Source organism: Lagopus leucura, unplaced genomic scaffold, assembly GCF_019238085.1.
Source record: "Lagopus leucura isolate 7727_CA_CO unplaced genomic scaffold, USGS_WTPT01 Super-Scaffold_1, whole genome shotgun sequence".
Taxonomy (NCBI): domain Eukaryota; kingdom Metazoa; phylum Chordata; class Aves; order Galliformes; family Phasianidae; genus Lagopus; species Lagopus leucura.
Window position 1 is genome coordinate 8983141 of NW_024962250.1, and position 12835 is coordinate 8995975.

The 12835-nt window shown below is 34.7% G+C and overlaps 1 protein-coding gene across 2 annotated transcripts in view; it reads right to left on the reverse strand.

Moving 5' to 3' along the window:
- TTBK2 (tau tubulin kinase 2) overlaps positions 1-12835 on the reverse strand; it is a 76966-nt gene that overhangs the window by 11345 nt on the left and 52786 nt on the right. Inside the window, exons 13-14 of one of the 2 annotated variants that reach the window (XM_042864321.1) lie at positions 10948-11551; positions 6701-6949 (exon numbers count right to left, since the gene is read on the reverse strand). In XM_042864321.1, coding sequence (XP_042720255.1) covers positions 6701-6949; positions 10948-11551 — 853 coding nt within the window. The remainder of the gene's footprint in view (positions 1-6700; positions 6950-10947; positions 11552-12835) is intronic. The other variant, XM_042864331.1, reaches the window with a different exon arrangement.

The window sequence follows — 12835 nt, forward strand, 5'->3', positions numbered from 1 at the left end:
CTGTCCCTATAGAGAAAATACCTGCAACTTTAAGAAACAATAAAACCGTGGATTAAAACTTCCTCAGTGAAAAAAAAAAAACAAAAACAAAAACAAAAGAGATCTCCTTTTCAAAGTAATATTATACATTGTTATTAAGAGACAGTGCTGGTGTTTTTCCCCCCCCTTTTTTTTTTTTTTTTTAAACACAGCAGTCTTCCTTTGTCATGAAAATGAGACATACACAGAGTCTATCCATCACATAAAAATATTTTTCTGCATAACAGCAGTGGAGTCCAGCCACTACTGTTCAGATGAATTCTGAATACTCTTCTCCTTATATCACTTCAATAAAGAGTCATCATGAAATATCACATAATTCATAAGATCTACCTTTATTTCAGTGTGCAGATTTCAAGGATCTGTATTTCTGATTTTTATACCTGATTTCTATGAATTGATATATAATTTTAGATTACTCCTATGCTTCATTTGTGCTTCAATTTTGCTGTTTGCATTATATTTTTTATCTTTGTAAAGGCAAAAATATCATTCAGATTCAAACAGCAACATTAAAATAAAAAACACAAAAATAACACAACCAACAACAAGAAACAAAATTCAGCATCTCCCTTCTGATTTTTCAGTGAGACAGTGAATCTACTCATGTGTATTGTAATAAATTAAATCCAGTTCTATCCAATTATAAAATTGGCACTGTATTTGCACACATTGCCCAAAGTGTGTGTTACGCTTGCAAGGGAAACAATCCATGAATATTACACTTTCCATTGGGAAATAAAACACATCAGAAGAATTTATGAAACCCAAACTGCATAAATATGATTTTAATACAAATTGTAATGTATGCAGTCATAAAAGTACACATAAAATTTCATTTTAAAATTTGAAACCTAGATAAACATTCTTAAAAATCTCTCCTAATAGCTACGATCTGTTCAAAAGCATTACAGGTTTCTCATGTCCATAGTGCTTCACCACCAAGAGTAGTTATAATTCATATAAAGAACTAGCTGCTTTCAGTTTGCTTATAAGCATGCTTTATAGATATTCTTTATAGGAAGCAGACCCAGAGATAGCAGTCTTAAGGTTGGTTCTCTTTTCTTTCAATATTCTAATATATACTCTTCTCTATACGCAAGGTGTTACAGTTACACCATGTGCAGATAAAGATCAGAACCCAGCTTATCTTCTAAAAACAAAATCCCTTAAACATTTGGCAGTCTGTTACCTTACCTAGCTTTGCCTCTGTGCACAGGTGTGATGATAAATATAAAGCACAGGTCCATATAGAATCACAGATTCACAAGGTTGGAAACGACCTATAAGATCATCTAGTCACAACACAGCTGATTTCCCTCAGATCACTCAGATGATCCACAGGCTATGTGTTGCCAGTGAGAAATTTAAAAGGTACTTAAAAGTCTCAAGTCAGTATATTTGATTCTGTGTTGGTTTCAAGCACAGTAACAGCAAGATGAGATATGGCAACAAGGCAGCACCACTTCAACCAACCTGAGAACTCTTTATGTATATCATATTCCATGTTTATAAACTCCTTACAGCAACCACTTTCCAAAAATTATATAGTGGTAATTTAGAAACAGTAGAGACCTCCTTCTACCTGTTCTAATTTTAGTAGTGTATACATTATTTTTTTCTAAAAAGTTCTCTTTTTCCATATGAAAAATGTATCTAATCAGAAGAAAACAGTAAGATACTAGTAAATTCACAAACTTCAAGTAGGGATTTTTTTTTCCTCTGACAATCTATTTGGACCATATTTTAATTATAACAAATTTTTTTTCACCAGAGTTGATCAGCTCACTCTGGGAAATTGCAGAGCCTTTCTGAATTGAGCCTTTCTGAAGCACCTTTTACTATCTTTTATTATCATGTGTCAGTGAAATTTTAATGCTGGAAAAAATGTACTGAAGAGCATATGTTTGGAATAAGATTAGCTTGGCATTTTAAGAAAATATAACAAAGTGATCATTTCAAGGATGACAGACAAGAATAGATTAACCATGTGGTTATGAATTTTGAGAAGTACTGTAGATTCCACAAAACATAAATGTTAAAAAAAATAGTAGCTTTTAATTTTTTTAATATCCATTTTCTTCTTCTCCTTTTATTTTTTGTCCACACTTCAATGCACATGCTAATAATCAGTGTATATGGATGCTTTTATTAAGGCTAATTCATTTCCCTCTCCTTCACTTTTCTGCCACTGCTGCTAGAGAAACCTGCAGAAGGGAAATGGCAAGAGGATCCTGTCAATAAAAATTGATTTGCTCTCTGCAGGTGGCACACTATTGGGAAAAAAAAATAATAACAACAGGTTCACTCTGACTTCTTGTTTTCTTCTACTGATTACTTCTTAATTTGCAGCTTGGAAAGCTTCATTTGAAAGAAAAGCTACCCATACACACACTTCTTAATTATTCCTTACACTAAAAATTGATGGGGAAAAAACGATGCCTAAAGAATTTCCCTCCTTCAGACAGAAGGTCCTGCTAAGCTCAGTAGGCAACATTTAGATTTCCAGATGTCAAGCTATTGCCTTTGCCACATGGACACCAGAAACAAATACACAACTTTTACATCTTTGCATTAGGAGGAAAGACTGTAGATGAAAACTGTTCAAAGAAAATCATTCTACATTTGAAATCCAACTGCTTAAAAGAACGGCAGTAATTTGTGGGTTTTGAGTGCATCTTCAGGAGATCATTTTTCCTTCTGAAATATTTCCTAATATTCCCTCATATTCTGAATATGTGCTTTTGTTTGAAAATTTTCACATACTACAGAGAAACTGACTAACAAAGAAAACAACAACACTATAGTTAGTAACCATATGTTGACTGCCCTTCAAATTACTTAACAGTAAAAACTGAAAACAGAATTCTGGATCTGAGCTTGCCTCTGAACCTGATCATAAGCATTATCAAATAACTACTTTCCATGACAATTGTAACATCACAGCAAATGGTAAACTTTTGGGAAAACACTTAAACTTCACGCAGACCCAATATAGTTTACATCAGGATAGGGTAGGGTGTGACTGTTCTGTAGATCCTGAAAGCAGAAGTCTCTTTGCTACATACAACTTGAATGGTGGCAACACTGAAAAGGAGACTCACTGAGCAAAGAAAAGCCTTTCCCTCCTTTTCCTTCCAGGACACACCTATTTGGTAATGTAGTTTGTCTTGAAACAAATTCTAAAGTGGACTTTTTAACAAATATATCTATTTATGATATATCTAATGGACAGGCAAAATGCCTAACTAATGCTTTAACTAGTTGAGCTCTAATTCAATCCTAAAGTGCATGGCAACTATAAGAACACTAACAAATTAAAAATCATTTTCAAGAACAAGGTAACAAGAGAGGAGCAGTTCACTTTTTTTGTTTGTGAGTATGAAAGGTATTATTAAATGTGGACATGAGCGTAAACATTCATCTCTTGTTTATTGCAGACTTTTGAAACTTGACAAAATTAGTTCATGAAAATTAGTAGAATTTTACATTTATGTTAACCCCTGGCTGATGCAGTTACAACACCCAAAATAAAATGACAGCAATATATGGGACATACATACTTTCTCTAAATATCCCCTGAACATGTCAACAAGTCTTACCTTATTATTCCGTATGCACTTGAATTCCAGTCACAAGTTTAGAAATCAAGGTAAAATTTCCAACTCAGATCAGTGCATTATGTCTCCCCTCTTGGACATGATGGCTTGCATTTCCACAGTATTTTGTGTGGGAAGATTTCAAAGTACTTTGTAGCTAATACTGTAACTATATGCCTATAACATAGTTTTAAAAACACTGCAGCAAGATGGCTTACTGGGAAAAATAAGACCTATGAGAAAATAAATGTGAAAGTGCTAACCAATTCCAACTGCTTTACACAAGAGAGACAGATTACCATTCCCTAACAGAATAAACAGCCATAAAATCATGAATTTAAAATTAGCCCTGTTTGTACACGTCTCATTAAGCTCTTAAAAAAAATGAAGAAACATCAGAATGATATACAAATATGGAATCTACATTCATTAAAAGCTGAATTCTAAAATAATTATAAATTGGCTGTTGTACAATAGAAGACTGCCAGACTGCCACAGCTAGAAAACATTTTCATGTTCTTATTGAAGAACTAGAACTGAGAAACATAGAAATAAATAAATAAATGATCACTGATTTTGATTGTTTCTCAAGACATAGTTTCACTTTTAGCAGGATGTCTACCTAAGCAATCTTTTCACACACAGCTCTGGCCAGTCATTATTACGCTTCCATCTCCTTTTCCATGGTCTTCACTCACCATCCTATTATTTCTCTAATGAACAATGTTCAGATAAGTTACCCGACTTTAAAAAAAATCACAGAAATTAATGTTACATTTCATGGAGGTTTGCTATACAATTTTATACTCTATTCAAGAAAAGGATACTTAGCAGCACTGTGACCTCTCTTTTCAGATTCAAGTAACATCAAAGAATTCATTCTGCCTTTGTCAGCTCTAATGCTGCAAGTTGAGCAACTAAGGAGAAAAGAAAAATACTCCAATTCTCCTCCATCATATATGTAGGGCAAGAGAAGAGTTATCTTTATCTAATTTATATATATATATATATATATATATATGTATATTTATTTTTAAATAAAGGTAGACCTACATCCTATAACCCTCACTGCTCTAGTGAATGAGGAATATACATAAATCTCATTACCCAAATCCATCTGATGTCAAAGCAAAGGAGGCTGCAATACAGTTCCTGAACCCTCCCTCATCAACAATCAGGAAAGAAAACTCCTTTGCCTGATTTCAGGAACAAATGTATCACTATTTAGTTTTTAGTACATGAAACAAAATTCAACAGCAAAGATCTCTGAGCTCTGCAATTCATTAGGTATGAATGCTGAATTAAAGGGCAAGCGGCAGTAAACACAATATATTTAGTACTAAATATTTATACAGAATTATACATAATAGTATAAAATATTTTTTAGCGTTTAATTGGATAAAAGCTTCAGGTTACTAACATGCATATTCATCTTTCATGCTGCTGGAGTTTCCAACTTGCTAAGTACCTAACATCACTGAAAGGTAAAAAAAGAGGATGATCTGTAAAATTATTTCAGTTCTTCAGTAAGCCATAAAGTACGTAAGGCTTTCATTGTGGAAATAAACTGAAGATTCACATGCTTGTAACTTCCACAGCAAATGAAACTCTGGAAATGACACTTTCAGTAAAACCAGGAGTGCCAAAAATCAAGGAAAAGGAATAAAGCAGTAAAGGACTTACCAAGTCCTTTTGAGAGAAGGCTGCGAATCCTGCATATAATCTTCATCCCTTCCCTTTCTCACCCTGCTCAGTAGCAGCACCTGGCACAATACCTATTCTTTTTCACATGACAAGAGTATATCACTTCAGAGCCACTTTTAATATTGCAACTACTGGGTATACTAAGGAAGCCAGAGAAGATTCTGTATGAAAACCTACTTGGAGTATTGTGAGGAGCCTGGAAATTACTTGGAAACTGCGATACATTCTAATTGAAAAATTTAAATTGCAAATGTACAGGCAAAAAAAAACCCATCCATTTCGTATCCTGTGATACAAGCTTAATTTTTAATGATTAATTTCTCCAAAGTCCTTTTCCCTAGTCAATATTCACTCACCTGTGTCATCTCTCACCACTGATCCTACTGAAGTTTGAAAGAACCTAATGATGATGGTTAACTTTTAAAATCAATACTTCTGTGCACATTTCATGGAGAAAAATAAACCTTTCACATAGATAAAGTTATACTGAAAGATATGTTGGAAAAAAATGACAACATAAAATATAATCCAAATGAAATATTAATGGTAAAATGATGATGATATGTTACAGCATTAATGCCATGTCATACTGCTTTACAGGCAATGTAAGCTGATGCTGCTTAGGAAATTTTAACAATTTCGTTAATAACACACAAATTACACTAAACTTTAATTTGATTTCAAGTCTTCTTCATCTTCGTGATGTAAATCAATTGGGAATACAAAATTATGAAAATTCTGCTTTCTCCAATGATATTTCCATTAGGTATTAACACAGCAGTTCTCATCTTTCCTTTATATGTTGTAAGCATAGAACAGTTCTTGAAATTCCTGATGCTGTAAGTAGAACTTATATCCTATTCCCACACATTAAAATAATTTACAGTAGTCCAAATTTTAATATGCTTCCCAATTCAAAATCTACCTGCTACTGATGATAGATTATAGGAAAAGTTTTAAATTAAAAAAAAAGATTTTAATTTCCATTGTGAAAGAAAAAAATATATATATTTCTTAGATTTATTAATCCTACCTTTTCCAAGAGAAAATCCCTTTGTGGATGGGAATCTATCTTCCAGAAATATCTGATGCTCCAGATCACAGTAACCTGTGATCCAGAGTAACCACTTCTAAATGGGATTACATATATCTTCGTATGAGAACTTCTGCCTCAATTCCTTAATAAGATTGCTTCTCATTCTCTTATTCCATCTTATCTTCCAAAGCATTTTGTAAGACACTGTGTGTAGCAGTATGACTAGCATATGCACGTAGTACCAAACTCTGCAGAGCAACTAAAAAACTTTGCAGATGACTGCTATAACGCAGTCATTTCTATGAAGACAAGACTTATTCACCTGCTGAAGTTGTGCTTTTGAGATGCGAATGACAGGGGGAAACTTGTTGCCACAGGGAATGACAGGAAGCTGCCTACGACCAGTTGAGCGGGAAGAAGAGGAGTGGCTCTCAGCTGATTGACTCCTTGGTAAACCAGCCTCTTTCAGAGGGTCCGGGTGGATGGACAGATAGGCTATAGGGCTCATGGTGCGGAGGATGGGACTTGAAATTCTTGGAGTGGAGAAATGCAGCATATGAGATGAGTTGAGCTGTGAGAACATGGCAGGGAAAAAATAAGGTTCAGAAATCAATTCTGTAGTAATTCTTGTTTCTGTTCTGCATATATGCATTTTCTTAGGAGACTGCATTGCAATCTCCCTCTCATGGTAAAAGCTAATAATTTAAGAGGTTTCTTTTTGATTGCTGCTGTTATTTTTTTGAAGTCTTATTACCATATTTTCCATCAATTCAAAAAAAAAAAATCTAACATCCTAGTCAGAAGCGAGCATCCTTTCTCCTGCTGGCTCCTGTCATTCAGTCAGTCAGAACCTAGGGCACATTTAATGAACTAACACAGTCAGTTCCAGGGACGCCATATAGAGAGGCCAGCTGATTGTTGGCTGGTCCTCACAAATACTCAGCATATCCATTCAACAGCGTTGTTTTCTATGATAATAATTTTAGCATATGCACCCATTGCATGCTTTAAATACACGACTATAACTATGGCTATAGCAGTGTATATTAAGAACCATAGCTGAAGGGATTAATCAGCAAGATTAGCATTAGAGAATGAAATTTCCCAAACATGGAATTGAATTTGCAGGATACACTGGCCCAGAGAATCCATCAACATCTGCTTCATTTTGTATCATATCAAGCAAGCACTTAGAAAAGAGCAAAAACAACAGGAATGGTAAAGTCAAAGTGTTCCAAAGTAATAATTTTAAAGGAAGTACATTTTCTAATTGATTATCAGTAATTCTAATAAACCTATAGATTTGATGCACAATTCTGAAGCCAACTGACCCCTTCCAAGGCTTTTACCTTTGCTGAATAAGTGGTGACACATCTAAATACCTGTTAGTGAGATTACTGTTTATGGCTTACGTGTTTTGTTCCAATTATATTTGGACAAATCCAGGAACAGTATAGATATGGAAACTTTTTTTTTGCAAGCTATACAAATATGATTTTCCATTTCCTGTTGTGATACTTGCAATTCTAACCTGTATTCCTTGGAAACAGAGCACACTTGTCAGCACTGCGGTTTCCAAGGAAAAGGTATTCCCACTTGCGTCAATCCTAAAGCTTCAGTTCCCTTACTACATATCTATCGTTCAAATGAAGGAAAGAAAAAAATTATTTCCAGTGTCTCATGAAAACAGAAACCGAGAATATAAAGCAGAGGAACACTACAGAACTAAGAACCCTCCAATAAATGAAAATTTAAGAGCAGTTTTATTGATACAACAGAACTCGATGTATAAAATGCTAATTTCAGCTACATTTCTAAGTAATAAAAATAAGCGCATTCACAGTTAAATAACTTCTATAACCATGCATATATATGTATTTGGTAGTAGGTTGCCAAGAAAATGTGACCAGAGTAAACTGTTGTCTAATTTAAATTGAACTTGAAACAGGCATTAGCTGATAAATATTGGATTACTTTAACACCATTGTTCTTTTTTATGCTGAAATAACTGCTTGACAAATATCTTGTGTTGCAAACAGTCTTGTGCATCCCACTATATGGAGGTCATTGCAATTCAATACAGAGATAGTAAATTAATGAGGCCATAGTTAGCAACACAGCAAGTTCAGCATTAAACTCTTAGAACCAGATAAAGAAGAAAAAGAAAAAAGCAATAGGATGCTAAGTGCTGCTCCAATGTAAATTTCTGAATAGTTTATATCACTTCCAATTCTTTTGACAAATTTACTTAACAGCAGCAGATGTTACTGTAAATCAGATACTGCCTGTCCTGCTGAAGCCAAACTCTACATAAAGCCAACATGAAATCATACAGTCAGCACATACATACCAGCATGCTATGAGTAATTCAACAGAAATTGACTGCATGCCCATGACCAAGACACATCAAACTGGTATTTACTGGGTAATCTGTTCTGTGTGACTGAAGAACCATGTCTGATAACCAGAAAATTATCTCTTTATATACATGCATTTCCACAAATAATTGCATAATTGACTAGTTTTTTTAAGCCTAAAACTTGCTAATCCCAAACCAATAACTCACATATTTTTTCTCTTACTCTTTGAGCTCAGATTTCCCTCTTGAACTGCTACAATCTCACATTCTTAATAGGAGCACTGATGCTGTGTGTAACTGGTAAGAAATGATATTATCACCAATTACAGAAAAACCAGGTATACACATGATATCCTGAAAAGCAATTACCTGCAAATGGAAGGACTACAGATCAGCCATTTCTTACCCTCAGAAGAAAATAAAACTGGGGGGGGGGGGGGAGAAACCTTCAATTTCCTATACAGAAACATCCTTGCTACTACTTAAAAATATTACATCCATTCACTTATGTAACATTAAATTAAGTGCTTGCATATTTAAAAAACAAAAACAAAAAAGCTATCTGAATTGTCAAACTCTCAGAATAAACTCAAAGACCATAATTCATCATATCTTCTCCTAAGTGATAATGAAGTAAGGTCAATAGAAATCCATATGGGAGGTATATTAATAATCATGATGATTCTGAAGATAAGAATGGTTTCAAGCCATTTGAAATGAATAATCTGTTCAGAAATTATGTTAAGATACTATACTCTGAAATTTCAACATCTATCTTTAACCCCTTTCAGTAACACTTCTTTTAAGTCACTTGATATATGGTCCCAAACTTACATTCTTGGATCCAATCTCTTAGTAACAGATTCAACATAACTGAAATTAGCAGAAGAGTAAAATACGGCCCTTTGCCCATTACTTGTACTTGTTGTCAGGAAGGAAATATCTAGACAAAACTACTAAACAAAAACATTCAAATCTAATTAAGGTTGTTATCATTTCATAAACACAGCACCAACTTCACTATTAAAATTACGCAAAGTCTTTCAAAGCATTTTTATTATTGGAATCATACTATCTTGAGCATTTCACATTGCTGTCATGTAACTGTACTCTGCTTCCCAGTTTGGTTTTGTGGTCCAACATACAATAGGAAGCGTGTGCTAAACCAAATCATACAATGTGAGATACAAATGTTTTTGAGCCATAACAGGTTTTACCAAGGGGTTGTAGTATTTGTTACTGTTATCTTTACATCGGTTCAAAGGAGACTCTCTTATCTGAATACTACGGCTTTGGCAGCAGTTGTACACATTGAGAGGTAAAAATATCCAACCAGCAGGCAGAGTATAGACTCTTCAGGCTACTGCCTTCTCCCATAATTGTGTCTCTTGTTTTGAACTGCACTGGCAGTAACAAGTATAGCCCTAAGAGATAAATAGTGGACAGAAAAGTTTGTGGTAAAGAAAAAAGAATTGATGGCATTACAGAAAAAATACAGCATGACATTTACCTTGAGCTATCATTTTTAGTCAACTTTAATTTACTACCATAGAGAATGTCAGATTAAGGAGATTACTTTATTTATGAAAGGTAAAATTAGTTCAACCACAGAACTGCTTTAAAAAAAATAACCCATAGCACCTTTCAAACATTGCATAACAAATATTTTGAAGATTAAGGTAGTCTGTCCTACCTGTTTCAAATAGCATGTCATGCTGCCTCCACACAGATGTACATAAGTACAGGTCCTGGAGGAAAGTATAGTCTTTTACGTAACTTGGCTCACTTCTAGAACAGGTGTTGTTCTAGAGATTTCAGGTACCATTTCCAACTTACCTTTGCAACAAGGATTGTAGCACAGTATTTTACACATCCATTGTGATTTTATGTTTATGTATGACAAATATAATTAATACCAGCTTATATGTGTTACTCTCCTTGATTAGAAACCTCTGCACAAATAGAATGTTAATGTTTTAACTGAGGCAAATTCTGTGGATCATACTTGCAGAGCAATTATCCAAGTCCATGGGAGAAAGTAAATACTCATAACAAAGCATGGAAGATCACCCCTCAAGAATCAAGTCCCATTTTTAATAAACTATGAATTTCTGTTACACTACTGCAATTGACTTACTGCCTTTTCACTTATCTCCTCACATAATTCTGAGCAAAGAGAGATTTAATAAAACAGCGAGTGTTTTTCTTACCGGAGTGAGTGCTCCTTCTGCTTGAGCTTCCATAGGACTTGTAGGGGTGGCTGCAAGAAGCTGTCCAGCAGCTCCTGTCAGAAGTTCCAATTTGTCTGTAAGCTGTTCAGAAGAAGCAGGATGACTTTCCATGGCTACAAGAAATTCCACCCCTGAGGTTTGATTCTTGGCATGGACACTGTTTCCTGCCCAGCCTTCTTGTCTGGGCTGCTCTTCTGGAGGGGACTCCTCTAGAACTTGTAGTACCTCTGGCTCTTCATCTGAGGGACTTCCAGTCGTTTTGTGCCCTAAAACTTCATTTGTCCTGAAATCCTGCAAGTCCCGTTCCTTATCTATTATCACCCATTCCTTAGAATCAATCTCCTGCCTGCAGGAGCTTAAGTTGACAGCTACAAATCCATTGCCAACAACACCATCAATTTGTTCTGGAGAACCAGCTGACACAGGTTTTGAAGCATCTGGAAGATATTCTTCATCATAGTGCCAAACATGGTCCATGCGGGCAGCCACAGGAGCAGGAATGAGTGATTTCTGAGGAAGAGGAGGAACAGCAGCAACTGCAGTCTCTGCTGCAGCATTCAAGTCTTTCTGCCTCTTCTCCAAACTTAAGAAAAGAAATATTTGAATTAGTTACTAATGATGTAAGCTACATTTGATAGTTTTTCAATTTATGAAAACCAGATTTACCTAAAAAATTGTTGCCACGTTTTAGAAAAACCTATAGTGAAAGAGCTAAAACTTGAGGCAATTCCATAAATTAAGCCAAAGAAAAGAGAAGCAAATATAGAAAACAATTATTTCACTGTGATGTTTATTATCCACTTCTTCAAAAAATAACTCTAATGGCAAGTGAAAATGGTTGGGTGGTCTTAGAAGTTTGCACACATATCAAGGCAATTACCCTGAGAGAATGGCAGAGAGAATCATGAGCAATTGACAGCTCCGTGTTCTGGTTTCCATCTGCATTTAAGCTATGCTACAAAGAATCCAAGTGGAACAGTAAAAGCCGAATTGACCAACAGCAGTTAGAAGATGCTTTCAAAATCAGTGTTTCTGTTTTTTGGATTGACTCCCAGTTTATGCTTTGCTTAATTTGTTTCAAACAAATTCAAATTACTAATCCTCAATGGTGTATTAGAAGGATTTTGCCACTGTCAACATCTCATCCATCTTCTCCTGTGTCCCACCTCAGCTACTGCCTCTCAGACAGATTACAATGCATCTTTCTTTACTTTCCTTTATTTTTTCTATGTAAGGGCAAATTTGATTTAATCAGCTCTGATATAGCTTTCCTTTCTCTGTCTTCAAATTCCATTTTAAGACCTTTGTTTTCTAACAACTTTGTGTTGTTTTGTTGTTTTTGTTTCTTTTTACGTTGATTCAACATTTTTTAGTATAATCAAATCTGCTACACGCAAGTAGACTTTTAACTTGACTTTCTTAAAAAAAAAAAAAAAAAAAAAAACAACCACAAAACACTCAGCTTCTTGTAAGCTGTCCTTCTCATCTCCTAGCAACCAGTCCCACATAAGCTCTACTGAGCACCTGACGTCATCATTCTTATTTTGGATGAGTTGTAATGACTGTCAAATGTCAAGACCAATCCAGTGAAGAAAAGTTAATAAGCATCACCCTGTAATAGAAGATTTTTTATAAAAATGACCTTAGCTCTACACTAGCATTAGTCTTCTCCTTCTTTTTCTATTCCTTTGTTGTTTTTTAAATAAAGACTAGGTAAAGCTGCAACATCAGTAAGTTGAGCAATGTTATGAACATACTTAATATTGTTTGCTGTAGCTTGCATAAGCACAACTCAGCAAATACATTCAGGATTTTCGCAAGGTGCTGTAAATCGACAGAGTAACAGCAGAGAGATTATACTGTCTTA